Consider the following 24,705-nt stretch of genomic DNA (forward strand, 5'->3'; position numbering starts at 1 on the left):
GCGTCATTCTGCATTCCTCTGCGGTAGGCGCAGATCCGGAGGGTTTAAGTGGTTGTTTATAACATGCACCGAACATATCCAACGCAGGCTGTGGCTTCAGACCGCCCACAAAAAGCGCGGTTGGTGGGAGTGCGGTCTCGAGGTCGGCTGGCAGCTGGGAAACTCCAGCTCGGGGCGGAAACACGCTGCCTGGGAGGCGCCGGCGCCTAGTGATTCTGGGAATACAAGGTGCGAGGGAGGGAGCCGGTGGCTCTCTTATCGCGGTGTTTCCTCTCTCTTCGCTCCCGGGGGGAGCTCTCGCGGGGGGAGCTCTCGCGAGAGGAGCAAGAGGAAGATGGCCGTACCCTGTTTTTCGGTGTGAGGCGGCGACGGCAGCTGCGACGGCGAGGCTGAGATCTTGATGTCGTGGGCACCTGAGCTCTAGCTCCCCCCAGCGAGCGCGCGTCCCTTCGTGCCTAGGCGAGAGCCGGCTCTTCCCCGGGAGATGCGTTTGTCCCAGGTTCGGGGGCGCAGTGGGAGTTCATGCTGCGCTGGAGGCTCCTGGCCACCGCTCTAATCGCCTTGGGCCGCCGCAGCGCCAGCTCCGTCGCCGGCGGTGAGCCTCCCGATTCCCCGCCTTGCCCCTGGCGGCGGCGATGACCGGGGAGAAGATCCGCTCACTGCGGAGGGACCACAAGCCCAGCAAAGAAGAAGGGGACCTGCTGGAGCCCGGGGATGAGGAAGCGGCGGCTGCCCTTGGCGGCACCTTTACCAGAAGCAGGATTGGCAAGGGCGGCAAATCTTGTCATAAGATCTTCAGTAACCATCACCACCGGCTGCAGCTGAAGGCAGCTCCGTCCTCCTCCAATCCCCCCGGCGCCCCGGCTCTGCCGCTGCACAATTCCTCCGTGACTGCCACCTCCCAGTCCCCGGCCCTTCTGGCCGGCACCAATCCCGTTGCTGTCGTCGCGGATGCAGGCAGTTGCCCTGCACACTACCCAGTGCACGAGTGCGTCTTCAAGGGGGATGTGAGGAGACTTTCCTCTCTCATCCGCACTCACAATATCGGGCAGAAAGATAATCACGGTGAGGAGTGCTAGCCCCTCTCCACCTCTCTCCTTCCCCGAGCCTAGGGTGTGCCTCCCCAGGCTTCTGGAATCCTAGGCCCCCCCTCCAGCAGACTCTTCTTTCCTCCCCTTTGCCCATCATCCGGGCCATTCGGTAAATCATGACCGACTCAGTAATAGCGTGCCAGTGGTCAGGGGGTTGGTTCTTGTGGGTGCAAAGGAATGTATCCTCCTTGCCCACTTCAAAGTTTCTCGTGAGAAGCTGTTTTGTTTGAGACAGGCCTTCGATTTGCTGATTCTGGACTGCCAGAAATTTTAGGTTGCCTCTCACCCAACCTGGTTTTCTCCCTTTGTTTATAGAGCTATGTATTTTTTATTTCTCTCCCCTTTCCCCCACCTTGGCATTTTAAATTTTGAACACATAAATTGCCCTCCTCCCTTCATTACTCATAACAGATCCCATCTTGACGGCAACTGGTTGTGATTCTGCCTGCCACCAGGTTGTTTCTTTTTTGTCTGCTTATAGTAAACTTAGAATGTTTGATTTCTGAAAGCCACACGGTAGAAATTTGTCGGTATTTGATACCTAGAACAGTTAGACTTCTCCACAGCCGATTTTTGTTGGAGTAGGGATTTGATGTTTTGCTTGTTTTAAGTAGATAATTGCTAATAGTAATGTCTAATCTTGATGACTGTGACTGAAAATAGAATTATGATTTTCATAGTAATTTTATCTTAGTCTATATTAACCATTTCTTTTTGCCTTGTAAGCTGAATTTTTTGTTTAATTCTAAAAAATCGTGTGACTGAGTTAACTTTTAAGCAACAGTAAATTTATTAATGAAAACTAATGTGAACACTGACATTTTAACATTTAATAGGCCGTTTTAAACTGGGTAGTTGGCACATATTGTTGATCGCTCTGCTTTTAATATGAAAAGTGTATACATTCAGTTAGAACACGCTCAACCAACTTTGTGCTCAGAATGATATACGTATCAATGAAATATTTGCCTGTGAAATAAGTTCCCTTAATTCCATCGGATTGTAGGCTTTTTAGGACAAAAATTCAGATAAAAAAAGAGTAAGGTTTCTCTTGGCTGTATAATTCTCTAACAACTGCATTTGTTTTCCGAATTTACAATGTTGTAATGTAATAAAATCACCACCTATCATTTATCGTAAATCCCCAAAAAAGTATCTTAAAGTTGCAGCCAGTTTTTCATTCTTACATTTAAATTACTTAATCATTTTATTATTATAGTAGAAGCATAATGTTGTTTGTTGATTGATGATGGTAATTATATTCTAACCCTCTGGAAAACTGTTGTTAGTGGAAGATGGGTTGTAGCTTCAGTTTAGTAGTCAATTATTAGGAAGTTTTTCAAATTTGGTCTACATAGTAGCCATAGTTACATTACCTTGAAATATCCCTGAAACAGATAAAAAGTTTGAGAGTTAACTCCCTTTGAAATAAGAGATGGATGAGTATCACTGAAGGTATTGAATTACAGGATTATTGGGCTTCCCTGTCTTCAACCCAACATTTAGGAGTACATTTGTTTAAGTTCAAATTCTGTTCAAAGTAATTAGAATCCTATATACTCTTAAACTCTTGTTCTTAGCCCACTGAAATTCACTTTTTTAAAGTAAGGTTTTTTTATTGTGTGTAGCTGACCTTATATCGTTGATGTTTCTGATTAATGTAACCAGTGGTTCACATACCTGGGGTAAATATAATTGTTTTCCCCCCTGCAATGTGTACATGCTCATCTCCTACAGTGAGGCGTCCTAGGAACAGTGGCTTCAATTTAATGTGCTTCTTATTTAGTCTTTTTTTCTCCCATAGCCTCATAAATTTTTCGGATACGTTATTACTTTTAGTTTTGATCACTTAAACAAAAGCAACTGGGATAGGTGCGGGGGCTCACACCTGTAATCCCAGCAGTTTGGGAGGCCGAGGTGGATGGATTACTGAGGTCAGGAGTTCAAGACCAGCCTGACCAACATAGTGAAAGCCCGTCTCTACTGAAAATACAAAAATTAGCCTGGCATGGTGGTGCATGCCTGTAATCCCAGCTACTTGGCAAGCTGAGGCAGGAGGATCACTTGAACCCGGGAGACGGAGGTTGCAGTGAGCCGAGATCGTACCATTGCACTCCAGCCTGGGTAACAGAGACTCGGTCTCAAAAATAAAAATAAAAATAAAATAAATAAATAAAAGCTGTATATTCTCTTTGGATTGCTTTAACATAAATGCATAGCAGAATAATACACTCATACAGGTACATAGCAGAGCCAGACAATTATACCATGTATTACATAGTTTTATGTTCATCATAAGGATTCCTTTCCCAACATGGTGACAGTGATGATTATTGTCCTTATTATAGATACAATTTATCCAGTAGGTCAGCAGGGTGCTAAGTGTTTACATACATTGTAACATTTAATCCTCACAGCAGCCCTGCAAAGGAGTGCAGTGGAATCATCTGGTCTTGCTGTAGTCTCTGCCTCCCAGGTTCAAGCGATTCTTCTGCCTCAGCCTCCTGAGCAGCTGGGACCACAGGCGTGTGCCACCATGCCCGGCTAATTTTTGTATTTTTAGTAGAAACTGGGTTTCACCGTGTTGGCCAGGCCGATCTAAAACTCCTGGCCTCAGGTAATCCACCCACCTCGGCCTTCCAAAGTGCTGGGATTACAGGCATGAGCCACCGCGCCCAGCCCAAAGCAGATAGTTTTATACTCATTTTAAAAATAAGAAAAGTAAAGCCTAGAGAGGCAAGGAAACGTCACTAAAGTTACATAGTATAAATCTCAAAGCTATGAATCATAGCAAGGACTCCAAAGCATATCATGAACCTCTTTGTAAGTATTTCTATTGATTGGGACCCACTATATTGCAAGGAAGTCAATTCTCATAATGTGCATTTGGGGTTTTATAGCAAAGTTCTTTATATTTTTTTCTCATTCCTTACAAGAGTCTTGTAAAGAGATTCTACCATTGGACAGCTCAGGTTTTGTGGAGCCCAGATCTCAGCCCTGTTTGTTACTTTTTTTTATATAATGGCCCACATAAATGGGCTACTTTGTCCACATGATAGCCCTTTAGAGATTTGGCAAGATTACCTTCAGGTTAAATATTCCTAACTTTTGTATCTATTCCTCATCACATTGTTTGTAAAGTATTTAGAATAGTCCCTGAAACATAGTAAATACTATATGTGTGTTAAATAAGTAAATGAAAATCTTCGTCATTGTTTAGTAGAACTTGTTTGTTAATTCTTCCCTTAGAAGATGGTGCCCAGAACTAACCTTATTGCTGGAGATATATTAGCCTCATTAGCAAAGACAACAGGGAGACTATATTGCTGTAAAGCAGCACACAGTTATGCAGTGCAAGAGTATGTTAATTAATTAATTTATTTTTTGTGATGGAATCTCACTCTGTTACCCAAGCTGAAGTACAGTGGTGCAATCTTGGCTCTCTGCAGCCTCCATCTTCTGGGTTCAAGCAATTCTCCTGTCTCAGCCTCCTGAGTAACTAGGACTACAGGCATGCACCACCACACTGGCTAATTTTTATATTTTTGTATTTTTAGTAGAGATAGGGTTTCACCATGTTGGCCAGGCTGGTCTGGAACTCCTGACCTTAAGTGATCTGTGCACCTCAGCCTACCAAAGTGCTAGGATTACAGGCATGAGCCACCGTGCCTGCCCAAGAGTATGTTAATTTTTAAATTATGTTTTGTTCTCAAGTGATCTGCTGTCTTTCCATTCTATCCCTTCTTCTATTTATTTATTTTTTTAACCTCAACAAAGGACTTTAGCATTATTACATTTTATTTTGTTAGTTTTTTTTTTTTTTTTTTTGAGACGGAGTCTCGCTCTGTCCCCCAGGCTGGAGTGCAGTGGCGCCATCTCGGCTCACTGCAAGCTCCGCCTCCCCGGTTTACGCCATTTTCCTGCCTCAGCCTCCGGAGTAGCTGGGACTACAGGCGCCCGCCACCTTGCCCGGCTAGTTTTTCGTATTTTTTAGTAGAGACGGGGTTTCACCGTGTTAGCCAGGATGGTCTCGATCTCCTGACCTCGTCATCCGCCCGTCTCAGCCTCCCAAAGTGCTGGGATTACAGGCTTGAGCCACCGCGCCCGGCCATTTTGTTAGTTTTGGTCCTTTATTGTACCTGGAGAGCTTGTTGAATCCTGATTTGATCACTATTTAGTTCCGTTCATAAGCTATTTGAGTTTAAAGTCTCTCTCATTTGGTAAAATTTTTTGGTATGTGTGTGCATTTGCAAGTTATTGACTTAAATTGAATAGGAGAAAGCATAGAGCTTTTAGTTTTGTGGTAAAATATTGGTTGAATAGGAATTTTTTTTTTGAGTCATCAGTTATTTTGTGAAGTATTGTATTCTGGGTCCAAACATATTTCTTGAGGTATGTTAAGTACAGTAACAGCTATAAAATCATGTATACATTGTATTCAAATATGCCTGATTGTGACTTATCACTTAATAACAGCTGTTTTTTGGATGGGGAAGAAATATTAAATGTACACAAAATTATGGAACTCTGTGTCTTTGGTTATATACCACTTTTTTCTTTAGTGTGAAATTAAAAGATTGAATCTAAGCCTTTTTCCACTGTCAGTGTAAGGATTTTTCTGAATCAATTTTTGCCATTGATAGTTTGGCAAAGGATCATGATGACATGACATTTTTTATAATTGATAATAATTTTACTTATTGAGAATTGAGAATATGAAACATATAGATTTTCTTGGTTTGACTATACTTCCTATTGGTTAGACTTGTAATTTTGTTTTTTCCCTTGAGTTAAATGTCCTTAAGAAGCTAAGCAGCTTCTCTTGGATGCTAGTCAGAAGCTTTTAGGTGCCAAAGTGATGAAAGTCCTGAACATATGAATTGCTCAAGCCAGCCTTTCCTAGATGTGAAAAATTTCTGATTTATTCTGAGAAATTTGGCAGTTTCTCCTGCCTTTAATTACGTTGCCTGGCAGGTGACAAGCCATCTTCTCTATATATACTTAATTTTAATTTTTCCTTGTTAATTTTCATATTTACTTATATTTTCATGGTAATATGTTCTTGAAGCTATTTCACACAATGTTAGAGATTTCGAATTATAAGTTAAAATTCAATTAAGAATATTCCTGCCGATGCAGTTGCCACAGGGAAGTGACAATGAAATGATTAATGTGTAAAATGTCTGCCTTGTGGCTGGCAGATTTCTTTAGCCAGTGATTGAAAAAAATCTCAATTTCAGAAAGATTAAAAAGGTGCAGGCCTGGCACGGTGGCTTACGCCTGTAATCCCAGCACTTTGGGAGGCCAAGGCAGGCTGATCATCTGAGGTCAGGGGTTCGAGACCAGCCTAACATGGTGAAACCCTGTTTCTACTAAAAATACAAAACATTAGCCGGGCATGGTGCCAGGCACCTGTAATCCTAGCCACTCGAGAGGCTGAGGCAGGAGAATCGCTTGAACCCAGGAGGTGGAGGTTGGGGTGAGCTGAGATTGTACCATTGCACTCCAGCTTGGGCAACAAGAGCTAAACTCCATCTCAAAAAAGAAAAAAAAAAAAAGTGCTTTTGAGGATTGAAAAGATAGGATAATCTATTTGGTGGCCATAGGGTATGTTTATTTTGGTTTATTCTGTATAAATTTTGTATCTTCCTTTTGATATATTTTTTTTCTCTGCTTTGTTTTAGTCACTAAAACTTTCATGATGGGTGATACAAAAGAATAATACGTAATAGATCTCTTTTAGAAGAGGTGACTATAAAGCTAATCTCTGCATGAAAAAAAAACAACAAAAACTTTAAGCTCCTGGTGAATAATTTTAACCAGGAGAGGGTTAAAATGATGGCTTGTGTTTAAAAGAACTTTAGTAGTTTTATGTTTGTTTATTTGCTTTTTGTTTTATAGGTTTTTTTAAACTTTGTTTTTGTAGGACAGACCTCAGTTTCCTTAGGAAGAAAGTGGTGTCTAGAGGCTCAAGTTTATAACACATTAAAGTGTGTTATACACCTTACCTGGGTGTGGGCGTGATTTGGTGGTGAAGTGTTACTCCATTGATCAGGGTTGGTATAGTTGATCTTCATTATTAGATGAATGTCATCTTCCTTCTTTCTTGTCTTTCTTCACCATGTGCATCTCCAACAGAGTAGGACTGGCCTTGCGTTAAGTGGCTGTGTTTCTTGATGGTGTCACCATTAGTACTATGGAACTTCACCCACTGCTTACAAATGTTGTGATAAGAACACATCTTCAGAACTGTGTCTTAAAAGGGAGGGAGGATCCTCTTCTCCCCTTTTCTGCACTGGGCTGCAATAGGAATAGAAATTCTGACCATCTAGCTTTGGCAAAAAAGGTAGCAGAAATGGGTGATTATTGGTGATGTTGGGTCCTGGGCATCCTCAGTGAGGTAGAATTCTAGAGGACTCATTGGAGAATTGAGTTTTCGGTAGGATAGCTGCCCCAAGTTGATGCCATTCTTAAGTCATAAAAATCTACTTTAATTCAGAGTACAATGTAATTATCAGAATGCTTGGGTTCCAGAAAATGAGTGCAGTTCCTAGAGAATTGGATGGGGGCCAGGCAGGCAAACAATATGGTTCTGTTCCTATACCATTTATTTTCTTGAGGGAGAGCTGGGAGATCAGTTTTAGGGAAAGACTGAAGTATGTAAAATAGGGGTAGGAAAAAGGGAAAAGTTCTTTTGCCTTTTCTGTATTGATCAGATCAGGGTCATATCTGAGTTTGAGACCATGCTTCTCTATGAACTGGTTTTAATGATATTATTTAACCTCTGAAATAAGCAGATACAATAATATCTGCCTCTTGGAGCTTTATAGTCTCAAATGGGAAAAGGACTGAAATATTTTAACTCTGAAGGTTCGCACAATACCAATTAATATCAGTATGTTGCTCTCACCTTTGGTATTAAGTACCATCCTTCAGAAGCTACTCTTTCTTTCTGAGGTTTAGACAGGACTTCAATTGAGGGGTTATTTTGTTTTTGTTTTTGTTTTGTTGTTGTTTCTTTTGAGACGGAATTTCGCTCTTGTTGCCCAGGCTGGAGTGCAATGGTTTAATCTTGGCTCACCGCAACCTCTGCCTCCTGGGTTCAAGCAATTCTGTTGCCTCAGCCTCCTGAGTAGCTGGGATTACAGGCATGCACCACCAAACTCGGCTAATTTTGTGTTTTAGTAGAAATGAAGTTTCTCCATGTTAGTCAGGCTGGTCTCGAACTCCCGACCTCAGGTGATCCGCCCGTCTCGGCCTCCCAAAGTCCTGGGATTACAGGCGTGAGCCACTGTGCCCGGCCTCAATTGAGGTTTTATCTGATGCTTGAATTCATACTGTGTGTGAGTCTCCTAAAGGGTTAATTAGGTTTATTTGACTCTCCTATAAGTTACCTTTCGTTTACTATTGGTGTAGCTCAGTTGATTTCTTTTTTTTTTTTTTTTGAGACGGAGTTTTTGCTCTTGTTGCCCAGGCTGGAGTGCAATGGCACGATTTCGGCTCACCGCAACCTCTTCCTCCCAGGTTCAAGTGATTCTCCTGCCTCAGCCTCCTGAGTAGCTGGGATTACAGGCATGTGCCACCACGCCCAGCTAATTTTGTATTTTTAGTAGAGACTGGATTTCTCCATGTTGGTCAGGCAGGTCTCAAACTCCTGACCTCAGGTGATCCGTCCACCTTGGCCTCCAAAAGTGCTGGGATTACAGGTATGAGCCACCGTGCCCAGCTATGAAGTTGGATTCTTGGCTGCAAATATCTTATCAGGCAGTTAATGCATGCCCTTTCTTAGCACTGTAGTGAGTTCTGTAAAAACTTATGCTATGTTACATATCCTCTTATGCATATATAGCTTTTGTTTGGTTTTCATACAGAATTAGGTGGAGACCTGCATTGTCCTAATATGAAATGCTTTTTGGAGAGTAAAATCAGATTTTGACAATGCTCTTCTGGTTCTTTATAGTTTCTTTTTTCTCTGATTTCATTCATTCAACAGATACTAAGCTTCTAATAATATGTGATGGACAGTGTTTTATGTACTGAGGTTATAGCAGTGAACAAAACTGACAAAGTGTCTGTTCTAATGGAGCTTACATTCCAGTGGGAGAGACAGACAACAAACTAATAAATATATGATATGACTGATAATGATAAGTATTATAGAGTAAAATTAAGCAGAGGATAAAGAGTGCTGAGAGTACGGGGAAGGAAAAGTAGTAATTATTTCCTTGAGGTCAGAGTCAGGAAAGATACCAATGAATAAGAAATGTAAGCAGTTACCTAAAGAAAACTAGGGAGCAGATATCTGGCAGAACAGAGTTTCAAGCAGAAAATAGCAAAAGCAAAGGTACTACATTCAAGGAAAGAAAGGTTGACGTGGCTGGAACAAAGTAAGGGGGAGGGTGGTAAGAGATATGAGATTTGAGAGGCACAACTTTTTTAGACCCTTGCTAAGGATTTGGGGTTTTACTCAGAGCAATGTGGGAAGCTGTTTAAGGGTTTTGAGCAGAGGAGTAACACAATTTGATTTTAAAAGGCTCGCTCGGGCTGTTGTGTGAGGCAGGGGTCAGTATAAAAAACTATTATAGTTGGGGGAAACTGGGGGGGGTGATAAGATAGAGCTGGTAGAAGTTGATGATGGATTTGATGTCAGATGATACATGTGTGTATATTTTAGTAATATATTAGCATTTTTGAGAGAAAATGCAGAAATTATCTCCTTTTACTGCTTGCTTGGATGAGACTTGAAGGAGTCTGTAGAATCTGGAGCTCTGTACTAGTACTTTTAATTTCCGGCTTTGTTCTATAGTTAGGGGGTGCACAAAGTCAAAACTATTTTTATAATAATATCTAGTCATTGCTTGCCTTTTTCACTGCAGACATTTTCATTGGTGGTTCAAAAGCAATGGTGAGTAAGATTGTTGACATCTTAGTGCAAGTCAGAGTAGCAAACTGGGCTGGTAGTCATTGTATTGTTCACTGCCATGCAAATTAATTTTTAATTTTAAAAATTAAAACAAGCCAATTTTACTTAATGTTTTTGATGAAACTGTAAAAATTATGAATTTTATTACATCCTAATCTTGAGTACATGCTTTTTTGGTATTTGTGACATAATTGGGATTGTGCCTTTTGCTCTTCTGCTGCATACCGCGCGGGTAAATAAGGGAAAACATTGTTAAACTGTTTGAGTGGTGAAGCCAGGCACAGTGGCTCATGCCTGTAATCCCAGCACTTTGGGAGGACGAGATGGGAGGATCACTTGAGGTCAGGAGTTCGAGACCAGCCTGGTCAACATAGTGAGACCCCATCTCTATTAAAAAGAAAGAAAAGAAAAATAGAAAAAAAAGTATTAGGAAAAAGTTTGAGGGGTATTTGAGCTGAGCTAGCCACCTTTTTCATGGAACACCATTTTTACTTCAAAGAACAGTTTACAGGCAATCTGTAATTATCACAATTTGAATATTTGGCAATTTTTTTTGGAAAATAATGAAGTAAACCTATGACTTCAAGGAAAACAAGTGATAGTATTTGTTGTGAATGAAAAAATTGAAGCTTTCAAATGAAAAGTAGAAATTTGAAGAACTTACCTCTGCTATGGTAAGCTTGATGGGTTCCCAGTACATAAAAGACTGTTCTAGTTAGATTGGAGGTGATATTGCCAAATATGATTTTTTGCTGTTGTACAGTGAAATACGTCAGCATTTGAAGATTTCCATAACCTGGTCAACTGGTGTTTTTCAACTGATCAATGCATGGTGTTACAGAATCATGTATAGTACAAGATCCATTCAAAGCACAAGACAGATAAGTATATTTCAGTGTAACACAGTACAAAAAACTTACTGATATGATTTTAGATTTCATATTGCAATCTTTTTTTTTTGAGATGGAGTATCGCTGTTCTTGCTCAGGCTGGAGTGCAATGGCGTGATCTTGGCTCACTGCAACCTGCGCCTCCTGGGTTCAAGTGATTCTCCTGCCTCAGCTTCCCGAGTAGCTGGGATTACAGACATGCACCACCACGTCCGGCTAATTTCGTATTTTTAGTAGAGACGGGGTTTCTCCATATTGGTCAGGCTGGTCCCAAACTTCCTACCTCAGGTGATCCACCTGCCTTGGCCTCCCAAAGTATTGGGATTACAGGTGTGAGCCACTGCGCCCGGCTGTGCAACCAACTTTTAAGAAGTGAATTTTGGTGTAGTAGCAAAGAAAAATATCCCCCAATTATCAGAAAAGGGTATTAAAATACTCCTACTCTCATCAACTGTGAATTTGTGTGAAGCATATATAAAAATGCAGCCGCCATCTTCTGTTAAGCCAGACATTAAAGAAATGTAATTTATTTTTATTTTTAATTAAATAATTTAAAATAGTACTGCTCTTGTCACTTATTTGTTTTGGAAAATGTAGTTAATTTTTTCATAAGAAATTTTATATTAACAGGTAATGAGTATTATAGTTCTAAAATTAATAAATTTAAAAATTTTTAAATCTGAATTTCTAATATGGTAAATATCAATAGATATATCTATACAAATGGTTTTGGTATCCTTAATAATTTTTAGAAGTATAAAGGAATCCTGAGATTCAAAAGCTTGAAAACTGTAAATACAGTAAAAAGAATATAAATTTTTGCGTCATTAACTGTCCTGGTTTCTAGATATGTAATTTTGGAAAATAACTACTATTAGGTCTATTTTTCTTCTTGAGAAATAGAAATAATATTTGTTTCATAGGATTATTGAGCAAATTAAATGAATAAGGTATCACAAGTATACAGCATAGTGCCCAACACATTTAATAGATACCCATGAAATGCCAGCGATTCTATTGATTATTTGTTTTTATTTATTCTTTTTTTTGAGATAGGGTCTCACTCTGTCATCCTGGCTGGAGTGCAATAGTGTGACCATGACTCTCTGCAGGCTTGACCTCCCACTCTCAGGCAGTCCTCCCACCTCACCCTCCTGAGTAGATGAGACCACAGGCATACCACACTACCATGCCCAGCTAATATATATATATATATTTTTTGAGATGGAATCTCGCTCTGTTGCCCAGGCTGGAGTGCCGTGGCGTGATCTTGGCTCACTGCAACCTTCGCCTCCTGGGTTCAAACAATTCCCGTGTCTCAGCCTCCTGAGTAGCTGGGACTGCAGGCACCTGCCACCACACCTGGCTAATTTTTGTATTTTTAGTAGAGACAAGGTTTCACCTTGTTGCTCAGCTGGTCTTGAACTCCTGACCTCAGGTGATCTACCCGCCTCGGCCTCTGAAAGTGCTGGGATTACAGGCGTGAGCCACCGTGCCCAGCCCCCAGCTAAATTTTAAAAATTATTGTTTGCAGAGACAAGATCTCCCTATGTTGCATGGACTGGTGTTGAATTCCTGGGCTCAAGCAATCCTCCCACCTCAGTGTTCCAAACTGTTGGGAATACAGGCTTGAGCCACTGTACCGGCCAGTGTTTTTTACATATTTTAAAATTAAAATCAGCCTGGTGTGGTGTCTCATGCCTATAATCCCAGCACTTTGGGAGGCTGAGGTGGGCGAATCACTTGAGGCTAGGAATTTGAGATTGGCCTGGCCAACACAGTTTTGCTAAACTCCATCCTTAATAAAAATACAAAAATTAGCCAGGCATGGTGGTACACGCCTGTAATTCCAGCTAGTCAGGAGGCTGAGGCATGGGACGCTGAGGCACAGGAGGTAAAGGCTGCAGTGAGCCGAGATGGCATCACTGCACTCCAGCCTGGGCAACAGAGAGACTTTGCCACAAACAAACCAACCTACCTAAAAGCTAAAGTGGTCTTAATATTACTGGATGTTTTTCACTTGTTCGACAAAACAGTTTGATTTAGTTTATCAAGTTAGAATGAAGGCGTTCAATTTCAGATTTAAAAAGTACGTATGAAAAGTTGATAGCAAAGTTTATTTCATGTTTTTATAATCCTTTGTGTAATAAATTAGCTTAAGCAGCAGGTTGAGGACATAGAAAACTGAGGAGATATTAGATGGAGGTAACTAGGATATTGGAGCACTTAGTTTTATGATATACTTGGTGGATACAGTAAATTCACTATTAGCCAGGTGGTGATGATGATGATTTTGCCATTTAAAATACTGAATTAGCACAGCATTATATTTAGCATCATAGTAGAAGGTATTTCTGTTTATATTCTTATCTGTAAAAAGAGGGATTGAATTGTTGAACTGACTTCTAGTTCATAAATCTTGTGATAATATGATTAAATTTGGACTTGTAATGGAAGGTTTCATTTGTAACTTCAGTAGGTACTGATGCTTTTACCCTCTCTTTTCTCTATGTTCTTGAGGGGTTAAGAAAACAAAGGATAATTATCCAGGAACATGGACACCTTGACTTCTTCACCTAGGTTATCTGTGTAGACTCTGGTGGACACTCCTTGACTTAAATTCAAAAATTTTTTGAATAGTTATTATATTCACATGCTTTAGAATTCTTAAAAATAAAAGGATACATTTTAAGTTTGCCTTTCACCAATCTCTACCTATCTAGTTCCCCTCCTGGGCAGCAACTAGTGTTATCAGTTCCTTATCTGTGTGTGTGTGTGTTTTTCTTTGTTTTTTTTTTTAACCATTTGGAGCACGGTACTTCTTTTTCTTCCTGAAAGATAGAGAAGTGAAGAAAGGGAACTGTTGCCACCTCTTCCACTATTGAGACAAAAAGAGATATTCAGGAATTTATACATTTGATTGTAAACGTCTTTTCTTTTTTTTATTTCCCCCTCCACCGAGTTGGAGTCTCACTCTGTCGCCCAGGCTGGAGTGCAATGGGCGATCTTGGCTCACTGCAACCTCTGCCTCCCAGGTTCAAGTCATTCTCCTGCCACAGCCTCCTGAGTAGCTGGGATTACAGGCATGCGCCACCATGCCCGGCTAATTTTTGTATTTTTAGTAGAGATGGGGTTTCAACATGTTGGTCAGGCTTGTCTCAAACTCATGACCTTGTGATCTGCCCGCTTCTGCCTCCCAAAGTGCTGGGATTATATGCATGAGCCACTGCTTCAGGCTCATCTCTTCTTTTTTACTGCCAAATGTGTATCTCCAGCCTATACTTCTCCTTTGAATTCTAGATTTTGTATTCGTCTTCACTTGGAATCTCAGAGTTGTTTTCAAATTAACTTGTCCAAATTGGAATTACCATTTTCTGCCTCCTTCCCTTTCACCTGGCCACCCATTCTTTTAAATTACATCGTTAACTATCTAGTTGCTCAAGCCAGTCACTGAGATCATTCTTTGTTTCACCACTTCTTACTCCCCATACACATATAATTAGCAAGTTATTTTGAACCAGTCTACTTCTGTCTCCTCTGCCCCCACATTGAGACTGACCAATTTTAATTATATTTTTTCCTGGGAATGTTGCATCAGACTCGTAACTGGTCTCTCTGTGTCCCCCTCCAATCTATTCTCTACATGAGAACAAGAATGATTTTAAAATGTAATTTGTATCATGCCACTTTCCTGCTATAGTAAAGTAAAATATGTATACCTTTCAGATAGATGAAAAAACAAAATGGAATAATAAAAATTGTCAATCTGGAGGAAGGTAAGAAGGATGAGCAAAAGGAATATAGAACAGGCAGGACAAATAGAAAACACAAAAAGGGGCTGGGCTGGTGGTGGCTCACACCTGTAATCCTAGCACTTTGGGAGGCTGAGGCAGGCAGATTGCTTGAGGTCAGGAGTTCAAGACCAGCCTGGCCAACATGGTGAAACCCTGTCTCTACTAAAATACAAAAATTAGCTGGTGTGGTGGCGCATGCCTATAATCCCAGCTACTCGGGAGGCTGAGGCAGGAGGATCTCTTGAACCTGGGAGGCGGAGGGTGCAGTGAGCCAAGATTGCACCACTCCATTCTAGCCTGGGTGACAGAGCGAAACTCCATCTCAAAAAAAAAAAAAAAAAGAAAACACAAAAAGGATGCTAGATTTAGACCCTGATATATCAGTAAATATATATGAAACTGGATTAAATGTTTCAGTTAAAAGACAAATACTGTCTTACTGTAGGATTAAAAACACCCAACTGCATGCAGTTGGAGACGTATCTAAAACATCAGGATGTTAAAAAGTTGAAAGTAAGAGGATTGAAAAATATATTCCATGCGAATACCAATTCAAAAAAGTTGGTATAGTGGTAATGGTGTTAATATCCTAATAGGTTTTTTTTTTTTTTTGAGATGGAGTCTCACTGTGTCGCCCAGGCTGGAGTGCAGTGGTGTGATCTTGGCTGACTGCAACCTCCACCTCCTGGGTTCAAATGATTCTCCTGCCTCAGCCTCCTGAGTAGCTGGGACTACATGTGCACACCACCACACCTGGTTAATTTTTGTATTTTTGATAGAGACGGGGTTTCACCATATTGGCTAGGCTGGTCTCGAGCTCCTGACCTCGTGATCCGCCTGCCTCGGCCTCCGAAAGCGCTGGGATTACAGGCATGAGCCACCGTGCCTGCCCCCTAATAGGTTTTAAAACAGAAAACATTATCTGAAAAAAAGGTGCATGTCTCACAACGAAAAGTGGTTCAATTAACAAAGAATCTATGAAGATTTTAAGTTTGATTGCACTTGATAACATGGCTTCAAAATATATCAAGCAAAACTTGCTAGAATTACAAGAAGACATAGAAACCACAATTATAGTGGGAGATTTTTAACATTCCTCTCTTTGTAACCAAACAAGCCAACAACAACGACGACAAATCAATAAGGATATAAAAAACATGAACAACACCATTAAAATGGATCTAGTAGATTTATATGAAATGCTGAACCCAACAACTGCAGAATAAAAAGTTTTTTTTTTTTTTCAAGGATATAGACAGCATTTACAAAAATTGGTCAGACTCAACCATAAAGCAAATCTCAACGCATTTCAGATGACTGAAATTACACTGCCCGTTCTCTGAACGCAATGCAGATAAGCTAGACATTTTTAAAAAGGTAGATATATTAGGAAAACGGCTGAAATATCAATCATCAAATCTGTTTTAATAAATTAGAAGAACAATTTTAAGTTGCTTAATTTCCCATTTTGAGTTTATTTTACCCAAATAAAATAGAAGTAATAAAAGAGCAGGAATGATTAAATTAGAAAAATAGAACAACAAAGCCAACACTTTGTTCTTTGAAAAGATGAATAAAATTAATAGGCCAGGCACAGTGACTCATGCCTGTAATCCCAGTATTTCGGAAGGCCGAGGTGGGAGGATTGCTTGAGTCCAGGATTTTGAGACCAGCTTGGGCAACATAGTGAGACATCTCTACTGAAAATTAAAAAAAAAATAGTAGTCGGGTGTGGTGATGTGTGCCTGTAATCCCAGCTACTTGGGAGGCTGAGATGGGAGGATCACTTGAGCCTGGAAGGTTGAGGCTGCAGTGAGCCATGATTTTGCCACTGTACTCCAGCCTGGGTGACAGAGCAAGACCCTGTTTCAAAAAAAAAAAAAAAAAAAAAAAAAAAATAGTAATAATAATCAGACTGATCAAGAGAAAAAAAAGGCACAAATAACAGATATTAGGAATGAGAAGTGGTACATCAGTATAAATTCAAAGGTCATAGTATATCATTAATGGATATTTCGAACAAATTTTATGCCAATAAATGAAAATAGATAAACAATGCTAGAAATATTTAGTTTGTCAGAATGCACATATAAAGGAATTAGAGGGCCGAGCGCGGTGGCTCACGCCTGTAATCCTAGCATTTTGGGAGGCCAAGGTGGGCGGATCACTTGAGGCCAGGAATTGGAGACCAGCCTGGGCAACATAGTGAAACCCTGTCTCTAATAAAAATCCAAAAATTAGCCAGGTATGGTAGTGGGCACCTGTAATCCCAGCTACCTGGGAGGCTGAGGCAGGAGAATTGCTTGAACCTGGGAGGCGGAGGTTCCAGTGAGCCGAGATCGTGCCACTGCACTCCAGCCTGGGTGACAAGAGGGAGACTCCGTCTCAAAAAAAAAAAAAAAAAAAAATGATAGCTCAAAGTAAAGCTTTGGTTTTGGCATAGCTGGTGTTGACCTTTTGTTTTTAACACCAAATTGTCAACAAGTTTGTTTGCCTTTTTTTTTTTTTTTTGAGACAGGGTCTCACTTTATTGCCTAGGCTGGAGTGCAATGCCGCCATCTCGGCTCACTGCAACCTCTGCCACCCGGACTCAAGCGATTCTTCTACTTCAGCCTCCCGAGTAGCTGGATTACAGGTGTGCGCTACTACACCCGGTATTTTTAGTAGAGACGGGGTTTTGCCTTGTTGGCCAGGCTGGTCTGAACTCCTGACCTCAAGCGATCTGTTCACCTCAGCTTTCCAAAGTACGGTGACTGTAGGCGAGAGCCACTGCGCCCAGCCAAATTTGTTTGCTTTTTGGGACTACTTTTAGGTCTTGGTAAATTATCATCGAATGTGAATGCAAACTTAGGAAATTTAGTTCAATATTTTGAAAAGAAGGAAGAGGACTTCATTCTAGACCAATCAAATTGGAAATTGTTCCTTGTTCATGTTGGTTTTTTTTTTAACCTTGTATTATGCTGAAGACTCAAGGCACTGAATAGTTTATGAATCTGACCCACAGGTGGCTCCTAATGTATCAGTGCATAACTGTGCTTAAAATTGTTTTTAAGGGCCGAGCGTGGTGGCTCAATCATGCCTGTAATCCCAGAACTTTGGGAGGCCGAGGCGGGCGGATCACCTGAGGTCAGGAGTTTGAGATCAGCCTGGCCAACATGATGAAACCCCATCTCTACTAAAAATATAAAAAGTAGCTGGGCGTAGAGGCACTCACCTGTAATCCCAGCTACTCAGGAGGCTGAAGCAGGAGAACCACCTGAACCCCGGAAGCGGAGGTTGCAGTGAGCCCAGATCGACCTCTACACTCCAGCCTGGGCAACAGAATGAGACTCTGTCTCAAAACAAAACAAAACAGCAACAACAACAAAAAACGTTCTTAAGCATTTTCATTTTATTTGAACTGAACATATTAGTTAGTAGTAGTAGGAAAACTGTGCTTTACTGAGAGTTCCTAATGTGGAAAATTCGCTTGAGTGTCTCTATATGTCCTTTGCAGAAAGTGAAAAATTGCAGACATAGAGTTGTTTGTGAGGGGAGGGGTGGTTTCTTTAATATCTTCATGAGATAGGTATGCAATTTCTACATGGGAGGAGAGAGAAACCAGTTTTACTAAATTCATATATAAAACTGCCTATAATGAAAGATGCTTTTCTTTTTTTTTTTGTGAGACAGAGTTTTGCTCTTGTTGCCCAGACTGGAGTGCAGTGGCACCATCGTGGCTCACCGCAACCTCCGCCTCCCAGGTTCAAGCGATTCTCCTGCCTCAGCCTCCTCAGTAGCTAGGATCACAGGCATGCGCCATCACCCCTGGCTAATTTTGTATTTTTAGTAGAGATGGAGCTTCTCCATGTTGGTCAGGCTGGTCTTGAACTCCCGACCTCGGGTGATGCGCCCACTTTGATCTCCCAAAGTGCTGGGATTACAGGCGTGAGCCACTGCACCTGGCCGAAAGATGCTTTCCGTCATTGCATATTTCATATTAAAGTACTAAGTACCAATGGAAATTTGTACCTCCAGTTCTTATTTCTGAAAAGCATAATGTGACTTGTATCTCCAAATCTGCCTTGTTTTTTTGTCCCTAGTTAAGATAAAGAGATTTTCTGTAATCCAGGGTTTTGTTTTGTTTTTGGTAAAATTGCTTACAGAGATGACTTTATTTTATTTATTTATTTTGAGACAGAGTTTCACTCTTGTCGCCCAGGCCGGAGTGCAATGGGGTAATCTTGGCTCACTGCAACCTCTGTCTCCCACGTTCAAGCAATTCTCCTGCCTCAGCCTCCCAAGTAGCTGGGATTACAGGCGGGTGCCACCATGCCTGGCTAACTTTTGTATTTTTAGTAGAGATGGGGTTTTACCATGTTGGCTAGGCTGGTCTTGAACTCCTGACCTCAGGTGATCTGCCTGCCACTTTCCCAAAGTGCTGGGATTACAGGCGTGAGCCACCGTGCCTGGCCATGGAGATGACTTTAGTGTAGTGAATTTCTTTGTGCTGTTTTCTAAATTTTGCTCAAAATAGTATTTTGCTGACTTTGCCAACAATTCCCATTCCATTCTGCCTTTATTGAGCAAAAGTGTGTGTGTGTGTGTGTGTTTTAATCATGGCCGATCTCTTGTCAAGCTAAGAGGAAACTGGAATTTATCACATGCACATCTCTTATTTCATCCTGCATATGATCCCTTGATAATGTTTAGCTTATTATTTTGGTCGTAATTAATGTGATGACTTCTGTAAAATTGCTAATATGTGAAATTTAGCAAATTTATTTACTAACTTTTTAATTTCAAATATTACTGTTGATTTAATATTTAGATCATAAGTGTGGCTTAGGGTATCATTTTGAAATTAACTTAGTCATTCTATAACAACAACTATAGGATGTAGTCCAAACTTCATAGCACAGCTTTCAAGTCTTTTTCTTTTGCTCATCATTCCAATTTCATTCTTTACTGTTTTCTATAACTTCTTCACTCTCACTAATAACTTTTTGTTTGTTTCCCAAATATAAATTGCTCCTGCACTTGAGTGTGATTTGGATAACTTAAAAAAAAAAAAAAAAATCTGGAATGCTAGCCAGTGTTGCTTTTGTTCACCTACAGATTTCTAACAAATTATTTAAGGCTCATTTCATTGTGGTCCATTCTTCAATATTTAATTCTCTGCAAAGTTATGAGCCCTGCACTATGTTCCACAGTCAGGCTATCTTCCCTTCTATTTAAGAAATAATAATTATTATTTATTTTCATATTTGTCTAACAGAAGACTTTCTGAACAACTTGAAGAGTGGGATTCGGTCTTACTGATTTTTGTCCCCAAGGATGACTAGATATTTAAATTGTTTGCTAAATGAACAAAGAATAATGTGAAAGAGAAATTAGCAGCCAAAGGAATCTGTGAAATCTGTTTGAAAAATCTCAAAATGGATACCCTTTTTTTTTGGAGGGGTTGGGGAGTACATTGTACTCAGAAATCATGGTATCTTCTGACCTTAAATTTACTATATAAGCAATATTATTTTGCAGTCACAGTATTTTTGCTTAAAATCTGCCAGTGAAATTTCTGGAGGAACTGAAACCACTTTTAAGTAAATGTTCTTATGTTTTGACACCTTCTAATTTATTTATTTTATTTTTTTTAGGAAATACTCCTTTACACCTTGCTGTGATGTTAGGAAATAAAGGTTAGTAAATCTTTTCTTTTTTATGATTAACTTCATTTAGGTATAGTCTGTTTAAACTTTTTAAGATCAATTTTATCTTTTGAGTTTTTAAAAACTCACTTATTTTATTTGTTAATTGAACTTGGAATTCAGTATATTGAAATTAGTAAATATTTTCTTGTTTTCCATAGCCCTTTTTAAAGTGTGGAAATCCTGTACTAATTTTTATGTCTTTTGAAACTATATTTTTTCCCCTTACTTGGTTGTTTTATCAAGCAGGAATTTATAATTTTAGAAGATTTATTTCCAAATATTAAGATTCATTAATTATTATACTTTTCATATTAGAGTTTTATATGATTTTTAATACATAATATTTTATATCTCTAAAGTCATAAGTTGAGCCTTTTGTATGGTAGATAATTGCGAAAACTTAATACTTGTTTATTAAGTATTTGTTAAAGTATTCATTCTTTAATTTAAAAAACCTTATAGGCAGGTGATTTAAAAGATACCTACTTTTGTAGGTTATTCCTAAGTGCAGTAAAACTTCAGTTATTTGGATCCCCAGTTATTCTGGAAAGTGAGGATTTTAGATAGCTGAATAGCAATCCTTTGAGTACTAGATTTTTATATTTTAAATGTGTTTGATAGAATTTTTTTTTTTTTTTTTTTGAGACAGAGTCTTGCTCTGTTGCCTATTCTAGAGGGCAATGGTGCAGTCTTGGCTCACTGCAAGCTCTGCCTCCCGGGTTTAAGCAATTTTTCTGCCTCAGGCTCCTGAGTAACTGGGACTACAGGCGCGTGCCACCACGCCTGATTAATTTTTTGTGTTTTTAGTAGAGACGGGGTTTCAGCATGTTGGCCAGGCTGGTCTTGATCTCCTGACCTCATGATCTGCCTGCCTCAGCCTCCCAGAGTGCTGGGATTACAGGTGTGAGCCACCGCACCCAGCCAATAAAATTTTTTAAAGAAATATTATTGTATATTTTTAAACAGGCTAATGAACTTCTGTTAAGATTTTTTTTTCAATGATCTAGAAGTATCATTATGAACATCTGTTGTTGTTATATGGTATAATGTATCTGTCAATGTAAACATTTGATCTGAATGTCTACTGACCTAGGGATATTGTTAGAACTTGTTTTTTTTGTTTTATTTTATTTTATTTTATTTTATTTACTTATTTATTTTAAGACAGAATTTCACTCTTATTGCCGAGGCTGGAGTGCAATGGTACAATCTCGGCTCACCACAATCTCTGCCTCCTGGGTTCAAGTGATTCTCCTACTTCAGCCTCCAAAGTAGCTGGGATTATAGGCATGTGCCACAACGCCTGGCTAATTTTGTATTTTTAGTAGAGATGGGATTTTTCCATGTTGGTCAGGCTGGTCTTGAACTCCCGACCTCAGGTGATCCGCCCACCTTGGCCTCCCAAAGTGCTGGGATTACAGGCATGAGCCACCGCGCCTGGCCTTTATTTTATTTTTGAAACATGGTCTCGTTCTGTTCCCCAGGCTGGAGTGCAATGATGCAATCATGGGTCACTGCAGTCTTGAACTCCTGAGCTCAAGTGATCCTCCTGCCTCAGCCTTCAGGGTGGCTGGGACTATAGGCACATGCCACCATGCCCAGCTAATTTTTTTATTTTATGTAGAGACAGGTTCTCCCTGTGTTGCCCTGGCTTGAACTTGTATTGTTGAAAAACAAAGTTATTTTGCTAGTTTGATTTTTAAGTCCAAATGTTTAAATGAAGCATATGATCTGCAGGATAGTATAATTTTTATTTTAGAGACAGGGTCTTGCTCTGTTGCCCAGACTGGGGTATAGCAGTGCGATCCTAGCTCACTGCGACTTCAAACTCCTGGGCTCAAGTGATCCTCTCGTCTCCAACCTCCCAAGTAGCAAGGACTAGAGAGGCACATGCCACCATACCTAACTAACTTTTAAATTTATTTTTAGAAATGAGGTCTTGCTATGTTGCCCAGGCCATTCTCAAACTCCTGGCCTCAAGCAATCCTCCCTCCTGGGCCTCCCAGAGCACTGAGATTACAGATGTGAGTCACTGTGCCTGACCTTAATTTTTATTTTAATTTTATAAAATTGGTGATTCAAATCTGTATCTTCAATGTTATAGTTATGGCTTTTTTTCTTCTTCTTCTTAACAAGGAAGATTAACTAGAGTAACTTCTAAGTAAAGAGATACTCATTAAAAGGCTACATATTAGAGAAACTCAAGAAGTAGGGGCCAGCCAGGTCTCAGGAAGAGTGGGAACCAAGATGTTTGGAGGAATCAGTCGTTCTCCTATCTATTTCCTTATCATCTTTCAATCTCTTATGGTGTGTCTGCTGTTCTGTATATCTGCAGTATTCTCCTTTTTCATGATTGACTTTTTCTGTTTACTGAAATTGAACAGACCTAAAATAATTCTTTTAGGATCCTAAGTTTTAGTGACTTTCTGGTTTCAGTGTTCACTACTAACTAGACGGGTTTCTTAGGTTCCCAAATTTCTGAGCAAAAAGTTTGATTGGTCCAGTTTATCTCAAGCCAAGCCACAAGTGATGGGTGATGGCGGACTTATTAATTATCTGTCTTTAAGATAGGTATTTGCTTCTTTGAAATTAGTGTTAGCTAGACTGACTTGGGTGAGATTTGGGTGTAGGAGAGGGAATCAGGAATACAGAGGAAGTATGTTTACTTTAGCAGAAATGTACATAGGGCAGGCCATGATTGACATCTCTAGCAACCTTGGTGAAAATATGTCAGATATAGTCAGCTGAATTTGATCAATAAAAACTTACGCTTTTTTTTTTTCCCAAAGAACATTGGATTGGAACTTTAGAAAATAACTATAATTTATTATTTACAGTATGCCAGATGCTTTTCCTAGTACTTTACATGTATTTACTAATTTAACTCTTACAACAACCATGTGAGTGAAGTACTATTATTATCTCCATTTTATGGAAGAAAAACAGCCCCAAAACTTGCCTAAAGTAGCCAAGTTTCAGTTTCAACTTGGGAGTGCCCGGCTCTAAAATCTGTTTTAACGGTGTATTGCTTTGCCCTCTTTTTCACTAAGAACCATTCAGAAAGGTCTATTATCAAAGTTGGCCAAGATGCAGCTTGCCAAATCTGATTGCTATTCTGGAATCCTTCCTAATTTAGCACTTTAGTAGTTAATATGGATTTACCAGGATTTGAATGTGAAATGAAGCCTATCTGCCATCTCTGGTTTAGGGTTCTAATTTTATTTTTCCACTCAAATATATTCTGACAGAGGGTATTCTAATTTTAGATAGATGTACTATTATGCTTCATCATATGTTTATATCAGCCTGTTTTAAAATGTATTTCAGCCAGGCGTGGTGGCTCACATCTGTAATCCTAGCACTTTGGGAGGCCGAGGCGGGCAGATCACTTGAGGTCAGGAGTTTGAGACAACCCGGTCACCATGGCAAAACCCCGTCTCTACTAAAAATACAAAAGTTAGCCGGGCATGGTGACACATGCCTATAATCCCAGTTACTTGGGAGGCTGAGAAAGGAGAATCACTTGAACCCGGGAGGTGGAGGTTGCAGTGAGCCGAGATCATACCACAGCACTGCAGCCTGGACGACAGAGCGAGACTTCGTTTCAACAACAACAACAACAAATTAAAATATGTTTCATAAAACATTAGTTTCTTTGCATCCATTGAAGTACAGGAGAAAAACCACATTAGTTTCATGGGATATTGAAAGGTATTTAGAAGAAAATAGAGTTTCCAGAGCAAATCAATTTGAAAAATATTAGGTAAATAAAAGTTAAAAAGTTTTCTTTGTTGTGGAACTTGTTAGAAATCTGATATGCTAATATGCATTGTAATGTTTCAAGTTGAGGCATGTGTTGGCCATAGTGGTCAGAGTTCCCCACAGTTATTTGATGTTTGCTCTTTTTCGCAAGTATCTTGACAGACTAGAGTTCTGTGGGATGTATTCTGGGAAACACTTGGTTAGATGACTCAGGATCTGCAAATAATGTTGGTATTTGTTGTTTCTGAATCCTTTTCAAATAGAGTAGACACAACCGATTACATACTGATCCATTAGCATTTTTCCAGTTGTGTACCCTTTTTTTTTTTGCTTTTTTTCTTATGATCTTTATGTATGTGTTTGTATAATTCTCTTTTAAAATAACTCCAAACAAACTTGAAAGTCTGTTTATATTTTTTATATTTGGTTGCAAAAGAGTGAGATTGGAATATGTAGCGGAAAATAAAACATCTACTTTATACTTAGTGTTTCTTTTTTTTTTTTTTTTTTGGGTTGGAGTCTAACTCTGTTGCCCAGGATGGAGTGCAGTGGGAT

The 24,705-nt window shown here is 39.7% G+C and overlaps 1 protein-coding gene across 5 annotated transcripts in view; it reads left to right on the forward strand.

Moving 5' to 3' along the window:
• Positions 1–314: 314 nt before the first annotated feature.
• The window catches only part of ANKRD13C (ankyrin repeat domain 13C), an 87,796-nt gene continuing 63,405 nt past the window's right edge, over positions 315–24,705 (forward strand). For all 5 annotated transcript variants that reach the window (XM_005543040.5, XM_005543041.5, XM_005543042.5 and 2 more), the window contains exons 1-2: positions 315–1,065; positions 20,335–20,376. In XM_005543040.5, coding sequence (XP_005543097.1) covers positions 636–1,065; positions 20,335–20,376 — 472 coding nt within the window. In that variant the 5' untranslated portion in view covers positions 315–635. The remainder of the gene's footprint in view (positions 1,066–20,334; positions 20,377–24,705) is intronic.

The sequence above is a fragment of the Macaca fascicularis genome, chromosome 1, assembly GCF_037993035.2.
Source record: "Macaca fascicularis isolate 582-1 chromosome 1, T2T-MFA8v1.1".
NCBI classification, from domain to species: Eukaryota; Metazoa; Chordata; class Mammalia; order Primates; family Cercopithecidae; genus Macaca; species Macaca fascicularis.